The sequence below is a fragment of the Orbicella franksi genome, chromosome 6, assembly GCF_964199315.1.
Source record: "Orbicella franksi chromosome 6, jaOrbFran1.1, whole genome shotgun sequence".
Lineage (NCBI taxonomy): Eukaryota > Metazoa > Cnidaria > Anthozoa > Scleractinia > Merulinidae > Orbicella > Orbicella franksi.
In genome coordinates, this window is record NC_138150.1 from 30044312 (window position 1) to 30070763 (window position 26452).

At 40.9% G+C, this 26452-nt stretch overlaps 3 protein-coding genes across 3 annotated transcripts; 2 read left to right on the top strand and 1 right to left on the bottom strand.

Moving 5' to 3' along the window:
• The first annotated feature begins 2 nt into the window (after positions 1-2).
• On the top strand, positions 3-7020 carry LOC145490331 (pentatricopeptide repeat-containing protein 1, mitochondrial-like). The gene is made up of 7 exons (XM_081469459.1): positions 3-650; positions 1211-1345; positions 2151-2984; positions 3883-4002; positions 4461-4556; positions 5514-5606; positions 5807-7020. The coding sequence occupies exons 1-7, from the start codon at positions 96-98 to the stop codon at positions 6047-6049; spliced, it is 2076 nt and encodes a 691-aa protein (XP_081325585.1). The 5' UTR covers positions 3-95; the 3' UTR covers positions 6050-7020.
• Positions 7021-7644: 624 nt separating this feature from the next.
• Positions 7645-19741, bottom strand: LOC145490332 (uncharacterized). The gene is made up of 8 exons (XM_081469460.1): positions 19610-19741; positions 17639-17875; positions 16200-16514; positions 15249-15443; positions 12998-13221; positions 11598-11952; positions 10626-11009; positions 7645-9988 (listed from the first exon to the last, which is right to left on the bottom strand). Exons 1-8 carry the CDS (start codon positions 19647-19649, stop codon positions 9666-9668), a joined length of 2073 nt encoding a protein of 690 aa, XP_081325586.1. The 5' UTR covers positions 19650-19741; the 3' UTR covers positions 7645-9665.
• A 97-nt stretch (positions 19742-19838) lies between these two features.
• LOC145490329 (uncharacterized) lies at positions 19839-23990 on the top strand. Its single transcript, XM_081469458.1, has 3 exons — positions 19839-20222; positions 21287-21680; positions 22040-23990. Exons 1-3 carry the CDS (start codon positions 19894-19896, stop codon positions 23558-23560), a joined length of 2244 nt encoding a protein of 747 aa, XP_081325584.1. The 5' UTR covers positions 19839-19893; the 3' UTR covers positions 23561-23990.
• Positions 23991-26452: the final 2462 nt, after the last annotated feature.

Here is a 26452-nt window from a genome sequence, read left to right on the forward strand (position 1 = left end):
ACTGGGATGAGGTCAATGGGCTAATACCCCACAGTGCACCTTTGGCGTAGAAGGAGTGCGTTCAGCGGAAACCCCCATGAGTAAGGAAATCCAACATGGCGGCTTCTTTTAGAAAAGTGCGCTACGGCTGTTTTTTTCGCCATTTCAACGATTCTGGACGATGTTTATGGCACGGATTTGTCGCAAGAAACACGCTGAGAACTAGTGCCTTCCATTCATATTCCAAATATTTACCACTCATGGCGAAAAAGTGGAATGATTCGGGACCAACTCGTGGTTTGGCTAAACCTCGACCACTCGCTCATTCATTTCGTGGGGATAGAGTAGGTTCAAAGTCACATTCTAAGGACAGTAGGTATAGAAGAGAAGAGACAGAGCTCGATTCCGACACAGAGACAGAAAGTGAGGACGAAGAAGACTTGAGCGGTAAATCTTGGAAATCAAAAAAGGGATCTGGGAAGTCTAGGAAGTTCAAAAGTCAGAAATCTGTTGGAAATGTCACTTTGAGTCCTTCCAGATATCTGTTTAAAGACTTTCTACCGGGGCACGGGGAGGTAAAGCGATGGGAACGAAGGTATGCTTCAGAGCACAGAAAAGGAAAAGTGAATTGGTATGCGAGGCAAATGCTACGCCTTACTCAAGAGGGCAAGGTGAGGAAGAGTGTCATAAACCTGTACACCTCACAGTTATTTATCACATAGCGTTATTTTGTTTGCCCTGAGGGACTAGCACTAACAGAATTGAAAAAAAATGTTTTAATATCAGCATACCCAGGACTGTTCTCCAAGCCCCAAACAAATGTGGAGAAAATCCCAACTTGAAGGGGGCAGACAAGTTGGTTCTTTACAAACATGGCTACAGAGCTGAACTACCACAGATAATGGTCATAATGGGAGTTGAAGCTGCAAGGTCTATATTTTACTCCCGGCACACTTAACACTCGGCCACGCACACAGTCACAACAATAGCATAAGACTGACAATTTCTCCAGTATTCAGTCTGTTAAGCAATGTGCAGCATACATGAAGTATTAGTGTTAACCCCGAGAAAGGTCACTGAAAGTACCAGGATGGAAGCTAGAATTTTTTGAAGAACGGATGAAACTACATGTATACTCAGTCTCTGTTTTTTCAATATCCCCTGCCCCCCACCTGTTTATTGGACAAATAGAGATTTGAAATATTACATATTTTATTCTACATGTTATCAGATTGATGAAGCCCTTAATCTCTTAGCATCTATGAAAGCAAACAAACTTCATCCTCCTGTAGAGGTTTACAACATCTTCATTTCTGCATATGCCAAGAGAGGTCAAGTCAGGAAAGCTTTTAAGATTTTCAATGACGTAAGTAATCATTTAATATATAAGCAATGGAGCACTTTTTCCATGTTTACATACTAAGCCTCATCTAAACAAGAGGAGGGTTGGGAGAATTCAAGACAGTTGACCTGCATATTAACTTTCAAGAATTCTCCCAGTCCTGTAAGTGTTTAGATGAGGCTATGTAGACACAGAAAAAGTGCTCTATAGACCCTTTGCATACATGGTGCCTATATTTGAGTAACAATACTTATACAACCTTAGCCTCACATTCATGTAAAAAAATGCTTTGTCTTGAAACATTAGTATGAGGCTAGGGATGTATAAACTATTGTTATTCAAATTTAGACACCATTTATGCAAAGGATCTATTACTGCCACAAAATAGTTCTCAAAAATATGCACGAACCTAAAATGTCACAACTGCGTTTCCATACTCTTATCTAAAAACACCTATCGACCAATGAGGGTGCAGGTAGTAGCTCATTATTTTAAAGATAAGTGTTGTATTATGTTTTAGTATGGCTGATTACGTATCCTGAGAGAATAGCTCCGGTATTTAAAGTACATTGTGCTTCTGAGTGTTTCAGTGCCAATGTAGAAATTTATAAATGGTTTTCAGTTGGTTTTTGGTTTATTAATAAAATTTCAATTTTACCTTTGTGTTAGTTGGGTATATTTACTAATTAAGAACAATAAAGTGTAAAAAAAGAACCATTTTCTTAAGTCAACATTTTTTGATGGATAATTTTATAGATTGTAACCAAGCAAAGTAATTTTGGCTTTAAGTAAAAATGTCACTGAAAATGAATGTTTTCTTATTGTTCAGGTGAAGAAGAGAGGCCTGACACCCACAGCTCACACCTTCTCCAGCTTGTTCAGTGCTTGTACGAAGGCGTCAACTCCACAGCATGCTTTACGCCATGTAGAAAAGCTTCTGGCTGAAATCAGAAAAAGGACTGCAAACCAGGACTTAGAGATGAATGTCATCACTTATAATGCCACTATCCAGGCTTTAGTTATTTGTGGTGACCCCCTCCATGCATTTGACATCTACCAAGAAATGCAGGACAACAATGTTGAACCAGATGGCCACACCTTTTCGTCATTATTGGCTGCCTGCTCGTTTGATAAAGTTGAAGGACCTAGCACAGCTTTTAAACTTCTTGAAGAAATGAAATCTCTTCAGATACAACCAGATATTTATATTTTCAACTCAGTGTTAAAGGTGATGAGAGATTTTAAAGTTTCTACTGAGGAGAAAAGGTCACAATTGTTTAAGTCTATGCCAAGTGCTGATGTTACAGAAGAAAGTTCATGTGTGCATGATCCAATGTATCCTCTTAATGAAGAAACATCAGAAGGTGAAAGTAGCGAACTGCATTCTGAAGAAAGTGTTTTACAAGAAGGGCACAACAATGACAATGATTTACAGTTGCACCATTACTTTCCCGGTGTAGAAGAGTTTGTTCAGATGATGGCTGTTGAAAATGTGTCTCCTGATGTACGGACCTTTCACCTGCTTCTTTACATGACGTCATCAAAAGAAGAAGAAGATTACTTGATGGAGCTGATGGAAAGCTGTAACATCTCTCCTGATGCTACTTTCTATAACACTCTTATCAAGAAGAAAGCAGCAAAGGAGGGTGTAGAGGAGGCAAAGGTATCAAAGAAATGCATGTATCTGATTGTAATAGAATTGAACATCTGAGTAGTGAAAAAACAATGTTATACTGTCTCTTGTTTAGTATGTAATTATATATCAAATACGAGTGAAAGTGTTTCATCAGGATATCCAAACACTGAGAAGAGAGTTGAAAATGACGACGCGCAGCAGGGTATTTTTGACACAATTCGAGGTGTTTGGATAGCCGGTGAAACACTGTCTTAAGTGTTATATATGTCTTCTCAATCGAAACAAAAGCTGAAGGAGTACACGGAGAAGTAAAATCTTCAAAATCTATGCTAATTAAGACCAGACATCCAAACCTCCACGTTTGTGATTTTCTTTGTTTTAACTTGATGAATTGTTAATGTGTTTGGGAAGTTCATTTGACTACCTCTTGACGTAGGTGTGCGGCCTATGTACATGTAGTAATTACATGAAATATCCCCTAAGTGCTAGCCCAATTTGGGCTTACATCGAGTGCTAATTAAAACAGATCATTTCTCTTCCTCATTACTTTCCTATCCTCTGCAAAATGCAATGCAGTGTGTTTCAAAATTAATTAGAGTTCTGTGTTATGTACAGTTGCTTGCACATCTATTTCAGATAGTTAGAAATATTGCATTATGGTTAGTACTATTAACAGTAACGTGAAAGTCCTAGACAGGCTAAGGAGCTAGTACAGTGTTTTCTGCTTTACGCTACAAAGTAAAAACTTAGTATACTCAACTCTCGGCACAATCATATAGGAACAGAGAGACAAATCACATGTTGTGATCACCTTGAATTAGCCACACTTTCTTTAATTTATTGATTTGAGTCTATATATAAATTATACAGGTACTGTATGCACTTTCAACTGCATATAATCTCATTTTTTTCCCCGAATTTCCAGGTTTACATGCAGGAATTGAAAGAAACATTGAAGATTTCCCCATCTGAAAAATCGTACCACGCCTTGGCACATGTCTGCAAACGCCAAAAGCAAGGACTTGCTCTGCTTGATGAAATGAAGGTGTGAAATGGTTCAACCTTGCAAATATTAAAGAAAATAAGTTGCCCTGTACAAGCTTTGGTCCTGAGGGTTGCAATATGCATGAGTTCTTGAGTTCTTAAGATCACAACCTTACTTCATATCTGGCAAGGTGCAAAGTCAAGCCATTCAAATCTAAAGACAGTGTATCATCCCTTCTTCATTGACTGTATGATTGAAAACTGCAGCAGCTTTTTTTGTGTTGTCAGTTGAAAAACCACAGCAATATTATAATTTAGTTTAAGTATTAAAAAATATTACTGTGGGTGTTATGATTTGTGAACCATTTTCTATGATTTGTGAATCTGTAGTATAGGTGTTGGCCATGGCATTTTAGTGTTTGCCAACTGTGCCATTTTATGTTGGAAATTCACGACTTGTATACGATGATATCATGAACATGTCTTTTTCTCTTTGTTGCTGTTTATGATTTGCTATAGTCTGAGGGAATTGCTGCAGACCAATCTGTGTATGGAATACTGATTTCTGGAGCAGCTAAAGACAGACAGTTTTCTTACCTCATCCAGTTGATCAAGGTTTGTCTAAACTGCCTTGCACAGCTGGTAGTTTTCTCTGTACAATGACAAGAAAACCACCAGTTGTGCAAGCTGAGACCTTCATGTACAGTCTGCAACAATTACAGAGTTGAGACATCTAAATTTGTAAGATTCCTTTTCCATTGTTTTCATTGTTTTCGTGACAAGTTTTCCCCCTCCATCAAAATCAATGTTGATATGCAGTACTCTAGACTATGAGCAGTCCCTCTCTCCCTTAGTCCGTCGAGCGAGACTGTAAATAAACTGCGAGGAAAAAAGCGGCTACATGAAATCCCTGGGGCAAGATGCGTGCTTCTCGCCCCCTGTACTTCTCACAGCCATTTTTTTCTAGCGGTTTTCTTTTGCATCTTTTCGACTACTCATAGTCTAGTAGGACTCAGATCCGGTTGAAAATGTTCGGAGTTGGAAAAATGGGACTGCCCGTGAAATTGATCATAAAGACGAATTCCAAATTATTTTGTTATAATTTGACAATGCAATCTGTTGAAAACATCTGAACTACTTTTTACTGACGATTGCATGTCATACAACCCAAAGTACCAACTGAAATTTATTTTATTTACCTTGTGCAAAGTTGCTTTGAGAAGAGTTACGTATTATCCTGTTGGATATTTTAATCACTGGAATGGATAAACAGTCGACTCCCGATAACACGAACCTTCAGGGAAATAGTAAAAGGTTCGACTTATCGGAAGTTCGAGTTATCGAGGGTAAAATTCTTCAGAAAATGGCCTGAAGGGAAATGAAAATTACTTCGAGTTAGCGAGGGTTCGAGTTATCGGGAGTCAACTGTATAACTGTTACTATATCCATGTTCTGACGTAAATGATATTTAGGTAGGTGGGTAGGTTCATGCACTACAGACTGTACCTACCTGCCTGTCTCTTGTTAACTATTCTGTTGATTTATTTATTTATTTTCCATTCTCATCACCAGAGGATGACAGATGATGATGTCCAGCCTAATCAAAGGATGATGGAAGTGCTTGAGCGGGCTTACAGTTTACCCTGTAACAAACCTGTTCTTGCGGTAAGCAGTTGTCAGTTAGTTAACTCGCTATCAGCTTCTGAATCTAACAACCTTTCGCAACAGTACTTTGCATTGTGAGTCACAATTAATAGTTACAGCTCAGTTCAGTTTGTTGTTAGTAGCTCCCCCCTAGAACCCACTCCCCTCCCATCCTTTACTCTAATCAAGATTGTTGTCATTTATTATTTCCCTGTCTTTAGAGAACGATGGATGACCATTTGGTGAAACTGAAGAAATTCCGGTTTGTAGAACAGCGAGGGTTCCAAACCTTCTTTGAAAACTGGAAAGCGAAAATACTGGCAAGAGAGACTGCGATGAGAGAGACTGGAAAGAGTCCCCACATTGAACAGTATGATAAAGACACTGTTGAGGAGACAAGAGATGACGTCAGTGATGACGAAACTAGCGATGATGACGAAGACTCTAAATTTAGCCATCTCTGAAGTGTAGGTTTTTTTGAAACAAGAGAGTTTTCGTCACGAAGACAACATAATAACGTATGTTATTATATGGCCAGCTCCGTGAGCGGGCAAGATGAATCAAATCCTGCGCTGTGATTGGCTACCCGAGCGGGCAAGATGGAGCTGTTTTGCCCTCTCGGGACTACCCGCCGTGTCCCGCAAGAAAAATTTCCCCGAAAGCCATATAATAAATCCTTTATTGACCAAGCTTGTTCGGTCAAGATGGCTGGATATTGGCCTCGTTCTTTTTCTACGAGTTTATGGACGTCGACTCCGTCTCGGTCCATAAACACGCAAAAAAAGAACTTGGCCAATATTCAGCCATCTTGACCTCACACTTGGTCAATAACCCATACACAATATGAATGAGCATAACAAAAACTGCGAAAGGATATTTGGAGGCTTGCTAACAGCGTTAACTCCATTATGTGTGAGGAGAGTGTTATATAAACCATCACCCATAATCCCTCACCCTCCGGCGTCCTGAACAGAGACAGGTGAAAGCAAACTTCATTTCTTGCTAGGTGTCTCTTGGTGTTGCCATGGTAATTGCCTTACCCTAACTGATCTTCAAGCCGCGCCAGCAACGTGAGATTCGACCAATCATATTTCAGAAGCCTCTTCCCTGGGTACCAGTTTTTTTCCTCTTGAATGCCTCCGGCCAGGGTCCCATTTCCAGAAAGTCCCGGTAGCTTAACGGACCCGAAGCCATATTTTAAGATCTTAATCTAAGAAACAGAAGTGCGGGTTTTAACTCAAAAACCAGTCCATTGAGTTCCATTTCCTGATATTTTGATTGTTTGAATATCAAAACCATTTAATATCTCGATCTTGAATGTAAACGCGCCGAAAAAAGAAACAGCTTTTCGGGACCGGTAACTACAGGGACTTTCGAGAACGGGTGCCCAAGACCTGAAACCAGGCAAGAATAGCCTTTAGCACCCAACAGAAGTTGGGAAAGAATTAAATACATGAAAAGAGGTGTCTTGCTAACGCATATACGACGCCCTCGCGATATCAGCCCAAGACTAGCTTCATTCCAACAATCCACTTAACTTTCCCAAAACTCACTTTATTCAAGTATTAATGGGATGATCCATAATCCATGTGCGAAATATTTAAAAGAAATACATTCATATGTTTAAAAGTGATAAAATACATTTACAAGGCATTCACTTAAATTTTGTTTACACATGGTAACATTTCAATAACTTCCATATAAAATCAGGGTAAAAAAGCAACGTCGCAAGAAGACTATCTAAAATAAACAATACTTGGATATAAAACTCGTAAAATTTAAGAATTGTTCTGTAAAAATCCATTGACTATTAAGAATAGGCCATTTTCGAATCATCACTGATTAGATTGCCCGAAAGAATAGCCAGATTACACTGCTTTAGTACCAGTAATAATCGTGACCAAACGTACATAAATATAAATTGAGCATGAACGACGTAAGCCTGAACGCTGCGGCAAGCATCTCGTGACGCGTCACACAACGCTAAGATGTCACGTCACCATTAACCTCGATAACGGCCACACTGCCAACACAGATATGAATAATTCATTTTTCCATTATATCTCCTAGCTACATACAAAAATATTTACTTATAAAATCCTGTGAGGTATATACTTTAATATACTAAATGTATGTTAAATTCAGGCAATTTCTGTGCCATTTGTTTATTTATTTATATCAACAACCTCATACTCTGAATTTCTGGGAGTTCGAACCCAAGTTTAGGCTCGATTTCCAACCGTTTTGGGAGTTCGGTTGTTTATCCTGGTGTTGGGCAAGGAACGCGGGCTCACAAAACGGCTGGAAATCGAGCCTAACCCAAGTAAGACTGGGCCGAAAGCTTGGATTCAAACGGTTCACCCGCCTCATTTTCATAATCTACGAAATTTGAAGTCTTTTACAATACTACAATCTCAAATCATGTCTGAATCCACTCAGCAATTTGATAACCCTTTGTTCGACATACACTAGAGTACACAGTACCCAAATTTTCTTGGGTCGGTAAATTTTCTCTTATTTCAACGGAATTCGCAAAAATATGTCATTTCATATCTATCTTACACCTGCATTTTCTGCTAGAAATAGCATTGTACTCTCCTTTGTTTGATTCCAATGTAGCACAGTCTAGACAAGCATACATTACTTGCAAAAAATTTCGGACGATTATAATTGTGGACAGAAAAGTATCCGAAACTAAAACCGTCCGAAATTTGTAAGCGTCCGAAATATTTACAGTACAGCATAAAACTTTTAAATAGCTTCAAAACAGTTTCCTTTATGGAGCGAGCTCTAGTTGAGACACTTGCAGAGATATATTACGGCTTGACAGAATTTTTCTTATTTTCCGTCAGTGTATCTGTAAAACTTGAGCGTGCAGTCGTCTTTATAAATGCTATTTCTATTAAATGCTAATTAATTAAATGTTAATTTGTGTTTTGTAGGCGTAAATTTACGCTGGCTAGGTTTCAGCAAAGTGTCCGAAATTCTAACGTCCGAAGGTTTTTTTTTTCTTTTTGCAAGTAATGTAGTCAACATAGAGGGATACAAGTCGCAGTTTTGGTACATATATACTTGGCATTTCGTGCTTCGAGTCCTGATTGAACAGTCTAGCTTTGAGAAAGGCAAGACAAGACCGTTAAATAAAATGACCAAAGACTCATCCGCACAGTTACCCCTCATGGTAGCTCACTCCGAGGAATTAATATTTGCAAATACAAGCAGAAAGGAGTTGAAAACTAAACTAAGGGTTGTGGTGTTCTGCTGTAAATATCTTACTTTCGAGTTTAGAACAGAGTACTTTTTTATCGCCAGTATGTCTGTGAAGTTGAATTCACCCAATTTCTCAGTCATGCCTGAGGTCAATACCTGGAATAGATAGCGAGGCCAGCGAAAAATTTCCTCATATACCGTAACAGCGTCCCAGGTCATACCAGCGGCTGTCCTAAGTTTTTCGCGTATAAGAATCAGCCTACACACGACGCAGATGAGAAGTCTTATCATTTAAACAGTTTTGGTTAACTCAAAACTGTACTCGTCATGTCTTAGTCTTTTACTCACGTACAAAAGATTGTTAAACGTTTGAGAAAATAGCCAGGACGACAGTTAGGTATGTTGGTTATGACTGAACGAAATTTGGAAGTTTCTTTTTTGGAGAAATGTTTACACAACAGGGACGTCTAAAATAACGCGGCATTGCTTCTTCGAAGGGACTGTGTCATGGCTGAGTTTAGTCAAATACTCGCAAATACTCACCCTGAATCATAAAATGTTAGTGAAGAAACTAAATGACAAAACCACAGCTACAATACAAACAACTATGTCTCCAGGGCGGTTTAATTAAAGGTGAGAAAACAAACGAGATTAACTTTGAAAACTGTTCAGTTTAGCGTTTTTTTCAAAAACCCATATCGCAATCCGTTTCAATCTTATTCAAATTTTGTGCATCCGCATCTCCTTTGGTATTGGTTGTGTTTACAAAATGTTCCTTCACACTTTCAAGTGGTTATTTTTTATATTTGACTTAATTTGGTGGTCATTTTCTTATGTCTCAATTTGGCTAAGATCCGTGACACAGTGCCTTTAAGATGCAGTCAATTCATAAGCCTCCATCACATACTGTTTCGGTACCAGGCCCACACTGTACCCTTGAGGTTTGAACAAGGAACCGATCCACCAATCAGGATGCGGCTTTTCGTAAATGTAAATGAGATCACCGCGTCGGAATCCCAGTTCATCCTTGTCACCAGCGTCACAATTCCACAAGGCTTGGTAAATGTTGGCGTAATTTATTTCGTTAGTTTGATTTTCTGAGGGACTCTGCGGTGGTTCGTCTTTTCGTTGAGGTGGAGGCGGAAGTTGTGGCTTGGCACCAGGCCTAGCAGGTCGCTCCGGAATTTTCTCATCTGCAAAAGTCAGAGAAATAAAAATTGACGTAGGAATATATACCCGCATGGTTACGGACCCTTTTTTATGTTGAATTTCTGAGAGACAAAAGCTACAACCAGAATGGAACTACGTCACGGTTTGCGCATATTGAAACACGTAGACTGAATTTTTCAAGTTCATCGTTTGTAATCCGTGTCAATCTTCTTCATCCTTAACCATCCTTGTTCCTTTATGGTTTATTATTACCTCTTTGGTGTTTTTCTATCTTAGTAAACTACTATTTTCAGGTTTCCTTCAAGTTAAGGTAATTTTGTACGCGGCCAAAATAACTCAAAATACCGTGACTGAGCTCCTTTAACAAATGGAACATGTAGTAATGCGATTCACTAAGAGATTTGCGTTCAAGGGTGACGGCAAAATGTCGCGATGACACGCTCTCGAATTACCAGCCTATGATTGGTTCAGAACTGTAACTGACACGATAGCACTTTATTAGGTTTCTAACGTACATATGATACGTCGAATACAACTAATACTTTGTTTTACGTGATGCTTCGCCGATGATTTTGTACTAAGCCTGGTAAATGTCACGCAACGACAACATCACGTAACGATATCATAATATCGTAACCTGCAAATGAAAATATAACTTACGAGTCTCTTTTTGTGAAACATCTGGTGACGGCTGTGGGGTCGGTGGTTGAGGTATTCTGGGAGGTCGCACGGGGGCTGGTGCTGGTGGTGGCGATTCGCCCGATATTTCGTAATTTTCCTCTTGTCTCAGCGGCGCTGGTGGTTGTGGTAATTCTGAGGAGGTAACCTCAGGACTATCGGCAATTTCGTACAATTCATCTTGTTGCGGTGCGGCCGGGGACGCTGGCTGAGCTTTGGAAGGCCGTGGAGGTGGTAAGTCAGGGGGGATGTTTTCCCTTGGTGATTGGGGTTGTGATTTAGTAGGTCGTGGGGGAGGTGGCGCGGGACTGGTTTGTTCCGGAAGCTCGTAGTCTTCTTGTATTGGTTCAACTGGTGAAGGCTCAGCTGAAAAAAAAAAAAAGTTTAGATACTGTTACATAAATAAACGAAGTCAAACCAATTAAATAAACCACATATACGTCTGGCTTCCTGGCTTCCGTTGACAGCCGTGATCTGAGTAGCTACGAAACAGAAAGAGACACGTTGCATGACGGGAAAGGAATCGATACACACACAAGGGAGGAGACGGGTTCTGTGACGTAACGGCAATCCAAACACAGTTACTATAGCGCGACGGGTTTGAGCGACCGATCAATTCTATGCTAGTGACTGTCGTTTGATACATTTACGTGTGAAGTCTCTGACTCACTGGTTGTTTCTCGGTTACGAACTTTGACGTGCGTCACAACCTCGTTCCCGGTCTCCTCTCCTTCCCGGACCATGGGAACGAGGTTGGACAAATAAAAACTGCTACGTGATCAACGGGACAGTGTTCAGGGTAGCCTACTGCGCTGACCCTCTTTGGGATTGCGTGACGAGCCCAAAGAATGTCTGCGAAGGAGGGTATGTTCAAGAGAAATCTCAGAGGGTTTTACAGCCGTGACGAGGGGGGCGGGAGAAGTTAGAAAATTGCAAACAGCCAACCATGCTAACCAGGAGCAGAAGCTGGCGTCGAGGAGACTGCAGCGGCAGAAATCTCATAATCAACATCCTGCCTCGGTGGTTGCGACTGCTGGTTAGAGGCAGCGGACTGGGTAGCAATGCCGACTACTTCATAGAAATCTTCATTAGTGTCATCATAGACATCGTCACCATTGGACTCGTCCGCTACCTCGTTCTTGGCTTGTCCTGTGTCATCGTAATGCAAGCTGTCCTCGTCACCTGATGGCTGTTTGTTGTTGCGGAGTTCAGCTAACAAAGCAGTTTGATCCTCTGACAAGGGAGCGTCGCAAGCGGCATTTATGGCTTTTATCCACTTTTCTGTTTCTTCTTTAGAGGTGCCCTCGAACTAAAAGAAAATTGTGAAACCAAAATACGTTGTGAATATTTCATTAACCAATGCATTGACTGCGCAGTTATCTCAACATGATTTTGAGTGCAATTTGGAAAAAATAAGCACGAGTAAATATTTCAAAAATTAACAACTGCTCATATATTCCAAATTGCACGAGAATAATTGTGATTACTTGTCAATAATACACTTAAAAACACACAATTTCAGTTCTTTGTCTACACATTGTTTCCTTAGGCAGGCTGCAGTGTGCTTGGTATTCCAAATATCTTCAAACATTAATGAAAATACTTGCAAAGCTCCCAACAATGTTCGAAAACTTCGGAAAGCTTCGGGTGATCTTAACTAATCTTCGGCAATCTTCGGAAAGTTTCGGGTGATTGACGGAGGTATTCGAAAATGTTTGGGTTTGGGTGATCTTCTGAAGTGCTCGGAAAACGTCTAATTACCTTCGGCTATCTTCGGAAGACTTCGGGTGAACTTTGACCACCTTTGAAATACCTCACGACCGTGGGTAGTCCTCGATATCTTCATACTAGTTACGGAAATCTTTGTTGTAATTTGCATGCTCTGGTGTTACATGAAAAATGCACTCCTCTTTAGTCAGTCAGAATCAAGTTATTTTTTCAAGTGTATTATTACAATAATCATCTAGAAAATAAGCTCGAGTTACCCTCTATAAGCAAAGGGTCAACAAAGCAGATTAATGTAGACGAATGCTTGTAGAGCTTGGCATGACAACTTACATGTACAGTATGTAAACATTTTCAGGTTGAGGGCAGATCTCTCTCTCTCTCTTAAACCAACAACGACCTTTAAAAAATGAGTCAGCGTACAATAGCGTGTAATGCATGCGTTTAAAACTTTTAACAGAACCCGGAAACCCTTGAGACTACGTAAAATGTCCACCTAAAGGAGATCTCCACATAGCATGCAGCTGGAGGTGAGGGGAGGGTTTAAAAATGAGCTGTCTGCATACGGCTAGCAGCATTACACTGACTTGTCCTACAGGAGCTGTCCATTTGACTTTACAAGCGCGTACCTGATATGCCCTAATTTCAAGTTGTGAATGTGTCAGGCTGAACTCGCGACCTTTCCTGTTAGCCACTTGTGCTTTGTAACCCGGCAGCAGAATTTGGCCTGCTTGCTCTTTTGCTTTCTTATCCTTGAAGTAGTAGAGTACATGGTTCCGCACCACGCAGTAACGTTTCTGCCACTTACTTCCCACATATATTTTGCCTTCCTTGCGGAGTTTCTTCAAGAAACCTTAGGAAACAATTGCAAGTTCACACTATAAAATCATAACTTCTGAATATAAGCCCCTCTGCAGGATTGTATAACCCTTTAATATAAATACGTCCGTCTAAACCAAATTTCAGCAAGACCTTCTGATAATACCATCGCCCAGCCCATAAGTGCTAAAAGAACAAATGAATATAATTTCTTGTTTATAAGCCCCCTTTGTAAAACTTGACAGTGCTTTTACCAAGGAGGGGGGGGGGGGGGTACTCCCTTATATGGGCTCTGTGTGGCCCCAAAAGATATGATTATTCAGCCGTTTTGGTCATAAATAGGGGATGGTTTTTGCACTCTAGTCTTGAATTGGGTATATGTTTTAAGAAGAAGGTACTGACACTTTTTCATCATTGTCGATTTAAGACCATCAACAAAATCCCTTCACAAATTATGTTTACGGCAATTTAACATTGGTCTGACCGAGCGAACTAATTCTAAAGCAGGTCTGAAACAGGGTATTGATTTAAGGGTTACGTCATAAATAGGGTATCAAATTTTTGGTAAGGTCATAAATAGGGTAGGGAAAGTCGCAGATTCTGGTAGGGTAAGGGTTTTAGGTAGTGGGCTGCATACCCCCACCCAATTGTTTTGAGAGTACCCACCCCAGGGCTTTTACTGCCATATGTTAAAGTACAAAAGGAGACCTATGACTACAGACTCTTTTCTGGTGTATGTTAATATCCGTATATTTATTTGGAAAATCATTTGCCTTTTCATTTTCTTTCACTTGTCATGGTGATTAACCTGTTTAGCAGCTTGTTCACTGACAAATATGTAGCTATGAGCCTTTAAGAGAATAATAAATTTTGGTATATATCTCGATATTATCACACAAGTGAATAAGTGCTTTCACGCATTCTGATTGGTTACCTTGGAGGAAGCAAAGTACTATTTGCCTCCATGCAGAAATTTTGAAATTCCCAACCATTTGTTGGTTTATTGTTAGAAATAGACTTAGTTAAGTAACGATTTGGTATACTAATTATCAAACTTGTGTGGTATACAATGTACACTAATTAAAAACAATTATTCCCTCAGTGTCGATGAAAGTGGTAGATATTGGGCGTGTTCCACTCTACCAAAATTACTGGAAATTCCGGTTCAAAATTGAATGAGACAGAAAGTTTCTGGAAACTCATTTCAAAAATTTTGGTCAACCTCTTGAGGTTGTCCTTTTTTGGAAATTTGGAAATTCTGGAAGTTTTCTGCTCCATTTGGCCTTTCTAACTGGTATAAATTGGCCCTAGTTCCTCTAGCCCTGAATATTGCCTCGACCAAAGCTACAAGATGGCGGCCAGTCGACACTACACTGGATGCAAAACGATCTGCCACAGTTCAAGCCTTTTATTGATTGCCTATCCTCCACAAAAACGTTAGGATCCACTTTTCTGGAAAATTTTAGACTAGTCATTCCGAATTTCCTGTGGGTATTTGCCTGGTTTGCATGATCTCCCGCGAGAAAAGTTCGCCAGCGTCCTATGACACGAAAATAATTCTTGAGTCGGTCTGGTAAATATCCCAGAAGTCTGAAGAGTGATGTGAATGCATGTTAAATTTCTCTACATGGAGCTTACAGCTCTTAAGACAGCCACTTCATTATTATCCTTCAGCATTTTGTTGAGTAAATCTTGGTGGGAAATGAGCCCAAGCGGGAATAGAACGAGATCGGTCTGGCCTGGTAAAAAATAATGTTCCATTTGACATACAAAAATTTTGGTAATTCAAACTGGAATTTTTGGTCCAATGGAACACACCCATTCACCTCCACTTCTGTGAGTAATATTGTAACAAGTTAAATATATTCATGAATAAATGAGGCTGCAGATAAAATACAGTGAGTTTAACTTCATAAATTTATCTAACGTGTCAAAATTGGGTTCTTAACTTCACACCCTTCAGTGACCATAAAAATGTATGAAAGTATGAAGTACAGTACCAACAAGTCAAATATAGTCAGTTATATAGTTACTGTTAACAAAAATCTGCTTAACATGTACCTTCACAAATGATGCCCTCAATATTCTCAGGTTTAATTTTCTTCATGTAATGATCCAAGTTGGCCGAGCCTGACCTTTCCTTTGCTGTCATATGAGGACCATCAACGGAGCCTTCTCCCATGCCTGGCTCAACCCCTTCATACATACTATCAGTTTCCACAGGAGCAGTTTTTGATGGAGTAGACTTGTCTGCCTCTAAAATAAAGAGGAATCTTCTGATGAAAATCAAGTATGCAGAGGCATTATGAAATACCATACAAGTCAGTGTGAAATATATAAGATTACAGTACAACAGGCTGACAAAGCTGACGCTTAATTCTAGCTATACGTACACTTACAGGTAGCACACCTCCAACCCCTGGCCCCAAGAGAGATTATTATTACTGTCTTAAAAAGCCTGGTTCACACTTGTGAAGGCACACCCAGACGTATTTGAACAGTACATGTACATGTACATGCAACTCTCCCTGAGATTAAACTTGGGGATTCCAAGAGGAACTATTGACTGTCAATTGCTTCTCAGATATGATGAAAAGTGCTCAAAATATGTATGACTTTCACCTCCGATCTTCGCTATTATTTTTGGAAGGGAGGGGGTAGGAGGTAGGGAATGGATATTTCAAGCATTTTTCCCACTGAATCAGCAGAGCTTGTTTTGATTTGTGGGGGAGAGGAGGCTGGGGGGGGGGGAGGGGGGGAAATGTAAAATGTAATGTTAGCAGTCTCCTGGATTTTCTTTCCTTTTGGCTGCCATGGCTTTACCGCATCCCAGCTACATATAGGGTTGTCGAATTTCTAAGATTAAAATAGAGTTCAAATGAGCTAACATTTTGGCCACTACTTCTCCCTTGTCAAATGGATTTAGTATTTAGAAATTGCCCCAATCTTTTATTAATTAAATTAATTTAAGATATATAACTATTGGAAAGAAAGCTTGCTGTTGCTTGATACCTTCATAGTCTGAATCAGCATCTGGCAGCTCATATTCCTCATCCTGTGATGGAGGAGGTTGTTTATTGCTTTCTGTTATTTCATAATCCTCATCCGCAGTGTTTTCCTGTTGAGGTTCTTCATAATCCTCTTGAACTTCATCCTCCATTGCCATATAGTCCTCACCAGCTGCAGCTTCACCTTGTGACGTCCCATCTGTCTGCTCTGCTGACATCACCTCGTAATTTTCACCAGACATATCTGTTGCCTGACGCTGATTCTGATTTCCTCCAGCACCTTGGTCCATCCCACAATAGTCGTCCTGAGGGATCACACCTACATGTATCAAATATAACAACTTAATAACAATTCAACAGGTGCCATCTCTCTTGAAATGCCTAATATCACCCACTCTGAAGGTTAGTCACCTTAAATATCCATACCAGTTATATAAAAAGGTGTGTGGTGTTTAAGATCAGTTCTTAAGATACTTCAATGCAAACACTCAAAACTGAGCAAAGACCAATCCAGGATACTAGTGAATACAGCAGACGTTCTTGTAAGCGGACACCCACTGGACACGAAAAAGCTGTTTGTAACTGGAGCTGGCCACTTGTGAGAGTAGTTCTCGTAAGCTGCCACTAGAGTTGTAATGGAAAGATGGCCACCTATGGGAGCTTGCTCAGCTCATAAACACTAATAAACACTGGGAGTGCAAATTATATACCACCAAATTATTATTTTTTGTTTTTGCCTGGTGCAATGCTGCAATAATGGTGATAACTGCATGTATAGAGTACTGCCTACAGTGTTTACACTGCAATACCAGCACTGGCCCTTAGTGATTAAAGAACAAACCAACTGCAGCCAGCATTAACGTTAATTAGCACCAGTCCCACTGCAACAAAAAGCAGTGATACAGTTTACAAATGTCTACGAGTATCTTTCAAAGTCAGGCCCAATTCTTTTCAGGGGTGAAAGCCCCCAAGAACCTAAAAACAAAGGAAAAGTCTTTGTTGGCAGTAAGCCCTCAAAGAGTCCACAGCCACTTAAGAGACTTGTCCACTTATGGGAATGAGTAAATTTATACAGAGTTTGCATGGAAGTTCAAACAGGGTTTTGTGAGGGCGGTTGTTTCTAGAGCTGTCCACTTTTGAGAGTGTCCATTAAGCAAGGTTCCACTGTACACTGATATACTGACTATGCTTGTATCATAAAAGAGTTGAACTTAATGTGACTCAAAACTTAATGACAGCCCTGTATATATAATGTATGTATCTTGTGACAAAATGTTGGCTCACTGCGAAAATGCCAAGTCATATATTGGATAGAAGTGGATTAACCATGATGGCTTCATGGGAAACACACTAAATCGCTAGCACACAAAAAAATATCATCGTTGCATATATCACAAATTAACTATGAGATACCAGGCTTGAAAAGTCAAGCTTGACATTTACCTGCCACATCATCATACAATTCTTCACCATCCTGGGCTTCAGAAGCTTCAAGTCCAGGTATAGCTATTCCACCCTTTGGCGGCCGCAGCGGTGCTTTGCCTCCACCTGGGAGATCATTTTTGCAACCAAGTTGAATTTTTAACTTCCTGAACTTATCTGCTAGCAGGCTGCGCTCTTTCTCTGCTCCTGGAGATAGATTTTCTTGGGCCAATGTAACAGAGAAAAACTTTTCAGCCTCTGCAAAGAAAACAAGCATGTACAACCTGGTTAATTATCCATTATTGTTTACAATACATGTACAAATTTAGTATCTATAAAATCAGAAGTCTTTACAACTGACCATGGTATTTTTTCTTGGCTACCTATGTTAATTTATTTCTAAGCTACATGTACCAAAAATTTTGAAACTTTCAGCATTTTGGTCAAGGGAAGGTTAAGCAAGTGATTTAACAAATAGCAAGCTTGGCATGCTATGTAGTCAAAGCATTAAGGCTGGTTTTTCACCAAAGACAGAGTCACAATCAGAAGCTTAGAATGATATGATCTAGTGAAAATCAAATCAATGGAGTCAGAAGCAGAACACCCATTCCGCTTATGACCTTGTCACTTACAATCTAGTGAAAACTAGATTGCCAGAGGAGGAAGCAGAAGCAGAAGAATATTAAACAAATTACAATGTTCAGTTCCGGGCCTTGTGATTGGTTGGTTCTTCTGCTTCTACATCTGACTCTGACAATCTGTTTTTCACTAGATGATAAACAACAGAGTTGTAAATGGAATCAGAATAAATGGAAATGCTCTGTTTCTTCTGACTCCAATTCTGTCGAACTTATAACTTTGCTTACAACTCTGAGTTTAGCACTTCACTAGGTCGTACACGCTCTTACAACTTGGACTACATTTCCGACTCCAGCTCTGTCCCTGGTGAAAACCAGCCTTTACCAGCATCATTATCATTCTTTATCCTGTCAGTTTCTTAGATGACATGCAGTAGATTTATTTAGATCATGCTCCACATGAACAATTAGTTTGATGGCATCTTGCAAATTTTGGGCTGTACTATCATGGGTGCTTTATTGCTTTCCTTCGCATGATAATAATTATCATAATTACAACAGCAACAGCTTAATTATTAAGCTGCTGTTGTTGTGAAAACTAGCCCTTGGTTGCACTCAGATCTTTTGCTTAAAAACTTATGTCATGGTACAAAAAGCATAATTAACATGTGTCAGAATGAATTTTGTTCAAATGGCATATTAAGGCGGCTGAATAGCCCTTTTCACGGTTACCTTTGCTCATTTGCATTACAATAAAATCTAGCATGCATGTATGTGAGGCAATTTCGGGCTATTTTGTAGTTTTAGCCCGAAATTGCCTCGCATCCACATTGGATTACATTGTAATGTAAATGAGAAAAATTAACCATGAAAAGGGCTATTGGGTTCGGCTCATGTGAAGTACGGCGTTTGACCCGGGCCTAAGGTAACAAAAAATAATTAGAATTCTTGAAATGAATTCAGCTTACCCCGCCGGCTTACTGCAGATGGACTTAACTTTTATAAATATAGTCATTTATCATTAATATATACAGTGCATGAGGTATACAATGGAGGAATACCATGGATTAGGATAACAACAATTAAGTTAATGCACTGAGTAAATGTCCATTGTAAGCTTATCATTATGGCAGCCAGCTAACAGTTGTTGATCCGGTTTCGTTACAAGCCTCTACATAGATTCTCATCAACAGCTTGCCTGCTGCATGAACGTTTACTGATGCATAATGCTCCCCAGTAGAAAGTGTATATCAAGGCCGTTTATATCGCTTTGGCAAAGGAAGAAACTCTGATACAATCTACACGTTTCACTTTTATACCGGAAGCTACTGTAGCCGTGCAGGATGTCGCAAACGCCACCTCGATCATGATCGGTAAAATAACGAAGAAAAGATCTATTAAACTGACAGCTTACCACACACGGCCTCCTTAACATCCTTGTTAACTGAATCCATTAAAATTTAGCTGAAATCTTCCACGTTTAGCAATCAAGCCTAGTTTCCGCACCTATGAAGGGAAGCAAATAAACACTCGACTTGCGTTTCATTTCGCTGAGACCAAAGTACCTCAACGAATCATGGGTAAGCGACTGAGCAAGTAATTTCCTTGTGCTCAATCCCTCTCGGTCAAAATTCTGGGAATTCGGAAAATACAAGGACTTGAAACAAATTCTTAGAATTGGAACCTAAGCTGGGTAAAATGTCGTCTTGCAAGGATTTCTTTGAGTCCTTCGATGTTTCAGCTTGGCAGCCTACGACTAACAATAGAGCACGATACACGCATAGTGAATTAGGACATTTCTCCATCGACGGAGAGAGGTATTTCTTGCACAACAAATCTAAACTCGGCACTTTGAATCTTCCTCAGGACTGCAGAAGTCTCGATATAGATTTGAATACGGGATTTGAACAATGGAGAGATCTACCTAACGTGCAACAACACCTGGATTCCATGTTGTACTGGATTTTACTTAACAAGGAATCTTTGATGGTACCAGGTGATATCCGGTCTAGCAACGAAGGAGACAGGTATAGCGCTTAACCCTCCAGTCTCAATACGACTAAATCCTGGTTATTTTCTTCACCCGTAGTTTAAACGGACCACCTTCGGTATTTTAAAACGTGACTTTTCAGAGTAAAATCCCTGGGCCAGGGATTGGATTTACTCACCCACCGAGGGATTTCCACTAGGGAGGTGAATTTTTGTAATTTTTCCCACTGGGTAGCTGTTCTCAGCTGGACGACTTACAACATAACGAAATTTAAAACCTGCAATTCAAAGATTTCACTTGTCCGTCACAAATGTTTCTGCAGGTCAGAAACTCACAAACCCATCGTCGATCTTAAAAGTTCTACGCGCAAAAACAGGGTCGAGAAACTTCCACCAACAGATCACGCACTATTGTAGAGTCAAACTTTTAAAGTGATCAACAACGAAAGTTGCAGAATCCTTACAGTAATTGACTACATAAGCTTATGTAGGTGACTACATAAGTGCATTTTTTTAATTCACTAAGGAGCAGCCATGACATTAAAGTGCATTTTTACCTTTCACTCCCCCGCCATGAAAGCTGTCCTTTTATACACTACTTCAACTCAACTATAATACAATGTTACTAGTAGATGGTCCAGCATAGGGCTGGTGGAATGCCAGATGGACCTTATTTGTTTTCTCAAACTTAAACTTAGTGTTGTTTAGCTCGAACAGTGACCAAGGCAACTTCAAGCGTCTGTGTTAATATAGCACGTTAGCTCGGCAAAGCTCGGTGTCTCATCAGAGAAAAACATCGTCTTGTCAGGGTGAAAATACTTTGGAACGCGGCGGGATCGGGATGACGCGTCCAAAGCAAGCGGGATGGCGGGATGAAGGAAAAATTGCTGGCGGGAAGCGGGATTTACAAATTCTATTTTACACCCTATTAGAAGTCAAAACTTTTGATTTTAATTTCTTCCCTTCAAACTGTTAAAACAATTAGAATCGCTTCCGTCTAATATAAACTGACAGAAGAAAAAGTTCAAATATCAAGTCACCCTTGAGTTGTCAGAATTCTACCCTAAACTACACTTAGCGTTTATCACTGTTACTTCGCCAGGCTTGATGTTGACTTCGTAACATCACGAGGAAATCTCGCGCGTATTCTAGACGTTCTGAATGGCAAAGACGGAAAGGGACGTAAATGGACTTTGTTGGCCACGCGCTTCAGAGGAACAGTCTACCTGAGCCACATTGAAGACGTCGATCGGGATTACCAACAGTCCGTTTTCTCCCGGAGGGTGTGTTACTGGGGAAAGAGGTTTGAAGTGGAAGTGACGGAGAACTGGGCACCAGCAACCTCGTTCCCAGGTTCTTCATCCGGGCCACTGCTTACAAACGAGGTTGAACGGCATGGTCCTCTCAAGGCCTACCCAGGATTCTTTTCAGTCGTGAGGTTTCAGCTGGAAAATCACAGAATTGCTCTGCGAGCAGAAGTTGATGCAGAAATGCAAGTAAGAGGTTTTGTTTTGTTATAGATTCAGAACTAGAGTTCACTTTGCCGGACGTTCGTGAGAGAAAACGCGATACAACATACATGTACTACGTCGTACTAGCTTCGAATACAGCATAACCCCACCCACAAGAATAAACACCCTCACGAACAGAAGGAACTTTGATTATTAGCCTTCGATCACTCGGTTTAGATTTCTGAGACAATTGACGTTCATTTGCTAAATGAAGAGCTTGTGCTCTTTTGGCTTACTTCCGGTGATTCCACTGCCGGATGGGATCGGGAACTCCAGTAGTTGTTACGATTTAAGGTCATGTCAGTCTTAACCCACTTCGCCCATTTTTCATTTTGTATTTTTAGAGCTTAGATGAAGCGCAAAACCCACGTTCAAACTACGTGGAACTGAAGGTAACAACTGAAACAATTGTCCGTGCACCGTGGGCTTTCGAACGAAAGCGGTTGGTGCCCTGGTGGTGTCAATCAATCATTTCAGGCACGCCCCTCATTGTGTACGGCATCAGAGACTACGATGGTCACGTGACTAGCATTGACCACGTGAGAACTGACGACATTCCCGATCGAGTTGGTCGAGAAAATCTTGATCCAGAAAAATACTTGCTGTTCCTGAGCGATATACTCACTTGGATAAAGAGTATCGTCTGTTTAGAGGACGTGACATCGGTGTACGCATTTCAGTGGGATCCAAACGCGCCTGGCAGAGGCGTGACAGCTAACGCGTTGTTGCGTGACGCCGGAAACACATTTTTGCATGAATGGTACGTGCGTGAGATGGAAGATTACTTCGCGCTGGCGGGTGAGCAGCGGCAAAGGAAAGGAGTGGAAAGAGCAATGGAGGATGAAAAGCAAAGAAAGGGTGAAAAAATTAAAATGAAAGGAATTCGTAAACGCATGGAGGAATCGTGGCCAAGAACGAAATCCTCTCGCGAGCCGGATGTTCGTATTGAGAAGCCACCTGCACGAGGACAGGATGTAAGATACACTCGCTCTAGATCGCCAGGTTTCCATAATGCCACTGACCGCGGGACAACAACATTTAAAATTCGTGATTCAGAGGATGAAGAACGCTACTCGAGGAAGGAATCATTTGGAAGTGAAAGGTACAAGAGAGAGCACCCGCGCCCTGCATCGCCAGGTTTTCATAACGACAGTGACCGCGGGAGAACAACATCAGAAATCCGTGATTTAGAGGATGAACAACGCTACTTAACGACGCAATCATTTGGAAGTGAAGGGTACAAGAGAGAGCACCCGCACCCTAGATCCCTAGGTTGTCACAATGCCAGTGACCGCGAGGGAATAACATCAGAAATTCGTCATTTAGTGGATGAAGAACCCTGCACAACGAGGGAATCATTTCGAAGTGAAAGGTACAAGAGAGAGCACCCGCGTACTACATCGCCAGGTTTTCATAATACCAGTGAACGGGGGAGAACAACATCAGAAATTCGCAATCCAGCAGATGAAAAACGCTACTCAAGTAAGAAATCATTTGGAAGTGAAGGGTACCCGCGTCCCAGCGCAACAAGAGAAGACAATGAGAGACGACCTTTGCTATATGAAGACCAGTTTGATCGTGATCGAACAAGCCCTCGCGTTTATGATCAACGGCCAGAGCTTTACTCTAGTCGAAGTAGCAGAGACAAGAGTGGCAAAACAAGGAGGTATGAAAGAAGGCGACATGGAGATCAAGTCCAACAGCAAGCGAGGGCGCGGTCGAGAAAAACCTTTAACGAGTCGCGTTCCCAGAGGTTTAGTGAAAGAGAATATCCTTCGTCCACTGACCGGATGCCCACCAAACGAGTTAAACGCGATGCAGAGTATGAAATTCGTGGAATACGTCACCAGGACTCCACTAGATAGATACAATGACCCACACTGGAACTGAAAAGGAAACTAAAACTACAGTACCCGCTACCATCTTAACTACCTTGACACAATTGCACCAAATCCAAAAACAAAAAGCCTGTAAAATAAGTAGAAGTAACATGTCAAAGGATTGATCACGTTTTGACGGACACGTCTTTAAGAATGCGCTACGCAGGAACGGAACAGAAAATATATGCAGAACGTCAGGTTGGATTGAACTTGTTTAGTAGTTAGCTGAAGATGAACGAAGACATATTGAACAATTCAGCAAAGAAGTCTACTGATTGGATTCTTGCAGATATATACCAGATTTTTTGCGGATATTCCTTTAATAACCGCTCATCATGAGATATTTTTATAAGCACCCAAATTTTTCGACACAGATATCAGTTTCCTTTTTCGATACCCCTTTCCCCTCGCCACCCCCCCCCACCCCCCCCCCACCCCGTCCCTACATTAGACCTCTAATATAAGCCCACCAAAATAGGAAAGTCAAGATACATATGAAAACTTTTTTAAAGACGTACTTATTTCGGCATGACCTTTTTCAATTTTGTTGAACCAAATAGTGTAGATTAGCCAAAAAAAAAAAATTCTTGTCTCTTTCGACTTCGTGTGATAGGAAAGAATTACGTTAGTTCCAACCGTTTGAGTTTTCGGAGATATAAGCACTATTCTGCTACTTTTAAGTCCGAAGCAAAATAAAGTTTATGTATGTATATGTACTATAATTAAAGATAGAGACCGTACGGACAGTTACTAGAGTTTCACGCACGAGGCGATCATCGGACTGTGCCGTTAGAGGTGGGTGGAATACAATTTAAACTAAAGCCCGGTTCATACGTCGAATTTCTGCCGTGTCGAATTCAATTCAATTACGTGCGGCAGAAATGCGACTGTCGGTTCATAAGTCGCACATGTGTCGAATTTAATTCAGAATTAATACTGTCGGGTGTGTCGGTCAGCGGAAAATGTTTTAAACGTAGAGTATTCAATATGGCGGACGGAGATACTGAGCCGGACGAAAGAATTTAATTTTGCGAAGAATTGTCAGCCAGTGGAATGAGACGGAGAAGGCTGACAATGCAGCAGTTTGTTTTGCAATATTTTCAGGTCGCATTGGGTCGAGAATAGCCAAGTTTCTCCTTTCTTTTTGACAGGACCAAATTTACGCCTGCTCGATACATTAACATAATGTATGAATTAGACTCGACACGGCAGAAATTCGACGTTTGAATCGGTGTCGCATTTCTGTCGGATAATGTGACAAAACCAGTCGAACGTGCGGCAGAAATGCGGCAGCCGATTCAGACGTCGAATTTCTGTCGAATTTAATTCGTTGAATTGAATTCGACACGGCAGAAATGCGACGTATGAACCGGGCCTAAGCTCATGGAGGACGGTTGGAGCGATCTTGTTTTTGATTGGCCGCGTAGAACTTGTTTTCGTGTCTGCACTTGGTAACAAGTTCAGATCTTTTGTTCAGGAGAGTAGATCTGTCAGCTGATAGTATGCAGAGCTTTTCTGTCAGACAAATTGCAGCGTGACGGGTTTCCCTTGTAAGACTGAGCTTGCTCGCGTGATAATCGGGACCACTTGATCGAAAAGTCGGTGTTATTGTCTTTCAGGTCCCAGATATACTTTGATAGTACAGTGTCGTGTGAATGCTTGCGATGTTTGAAAGGTAGCTTATAGTTATTGTACCGAGATTTGAAATTATGCTCAGTCATGCCAATGTAAACCTTCGTTTCGCCAGGTGTTGTAGCGACAGTCGCTTTGTAGAGAGGCATCCACCATCAAGAGGGCAAAGGTCTTTATTTCTGCAGTTGCACGACTTATTGGACTCGACGTGAGTGCCGTCCTTAGCGAGAATTTTTGAGTAGTGGCTCTTGATGATGTTTGCCATGTTGTTAGTGCAGCTGTAGCTGATCTTCACATTATTAAATACCTTGTGCAATATGTGTGACCTAGGGAAATGTTTATCAACTAACTGGAGGAACGATCTCGCAATATTCGTCTGGACATTCCACAGGCGGCCCAAGCTCACAATGCGAGGAGTTTTTTTTTTTTTTTTTTAATCTTTATGCGAACGTTCAGCACGCGAAACGTGACACGGTTACCGCCGACATCTACTATTACATAACGACCGAGTTTGGTTACGCGAAACGTGACCTTCGCCTTGCAGTATGTGGTGGTGTTGTGTTACAACGGTTTGAATTTATAAAGGTTTGTATGGGGAAAAACGGTAATCGACATTATAGCTGAAATTTCGGTATTTTTGCAATAAAAATGACTCACCTCAATGCCTTGTTGTCTTTTCTATTGTCATCTCGCTTCTCAGCTCGATCCGAAGGTATTTAAGCAAGTTGTCGCTTTTTGGTTTTCCTCTACTAAGAAAGAGTAAAGGCTACACACTCGATTCTGGACTGACCCCCGCTCGAAGCGAAAAAAAAACACTGAAATCCCGCCAGCCGCCCCAATTCCTCCGCAGAATCATAGTACAGGTTTAAGCGCTCCCTTGCAGTTAAATTCCAAGCCAAATTCATCTCCACAGCGCACGATACAAAGCTCTGAATCGAAGAAAGCTAACCATCCGGAATCAGTGATCATGCTGCCGGCACCATTTGTGGACACATTCGAAACCCGAGCGGAATGTCGGGCTAACAAATTGACCCTGACCAGGGGAAGGGAGCGCACAGTTCTCGACAAGCCAGGTACTTTGCTCCACGGTCCTCTGGAAAGATTTTTGTCCAGGCCGCCGACGGAGCATTGTTGTGACAAGCCAATCAAAGCAACGACTAGACGTGTTTACAAATGTGAGATATTTTGATAACTCTCAGAGAAAACCCTTCGTAATAGCTAAGGAAATTTGCTTTAGTTTTGTTG

What these genes read in the sequence shown, in the direction of transcription:
- LOC145490331 (XM_081469459.1), top strand. Translation starts at nt 96, where the DNA reads ATGGCGGCTTCTTTTAGAAAAGTGCGCTACGGCTGTTTTTTTCGCCAT. An exon ending in CTTTTAAGATTTTCAATGAC is followed by an intron (nt 1,346 to 2,150) that starts GTAAGTAATCAT and finishes CTTATTGTTCAG; the next exon opens with GTGAAGAAGAGAGGCCTGAC. An exon ending in CTCTGCTTGATGAAATGAAG is followed by an intron (nt 4,003 to 4,460) that starts GTGTGAAATGGT and finishes GATTTGCTATAG; the next exon opens with TCTGAGGGAATTGCTGCAGA.
- LOC145490332 (XM_081469460.1), bottom strand. Translation starts at nt 19,649, where the DNA reads ATGGATTCAGTTAACAAGGATGTTAAGGAGGCCGTGTGTG. An exon ending in TTGAAATTAGGGCATATCAG is followed by an intron (nt 11,953 to 12,997) that starts GTACGCGCTTGT and finishes ATTTTCTTTTAG; the next exon opens with TTCGAGGGCACCTCTAAAGA. An exon ending in GACGCCAGCTTCTGCTCCTG is followed by an intron (nt 11,010 to 11,597) that starts GTTAGCATGGTT and finishes TTTTTTTTTCAG; the next exon opens with CTGAGCCTTCACCAGTTGAA.
- LOC145490329 (XM_081469458.1), top strand. Translation starts at nt 19,894, where the DNA reads ATGTCGTCTTGCAAGGATTTCTTTGAGTCCTTCGATGTTTCAGCTTGG. An exon ending in TCTAGCAACGAAGGAGACAG is followed by an intron (nt 20,223 to 21,286) that starts GTATAGCGCTTA and finishes TTACTTCGCCAG; the next exon opens with GCTTGATGTTGACTTCGTAA. An exon ending in AAGTTGATGCAGAAATGCAA is followed by an intron (nt 21,681 to 22,039) that starts GTAAGAGGTTTT and finishes TTGTATTTTTAG; the next exon opens with AGCTTAGATGAAGCGCAAAA.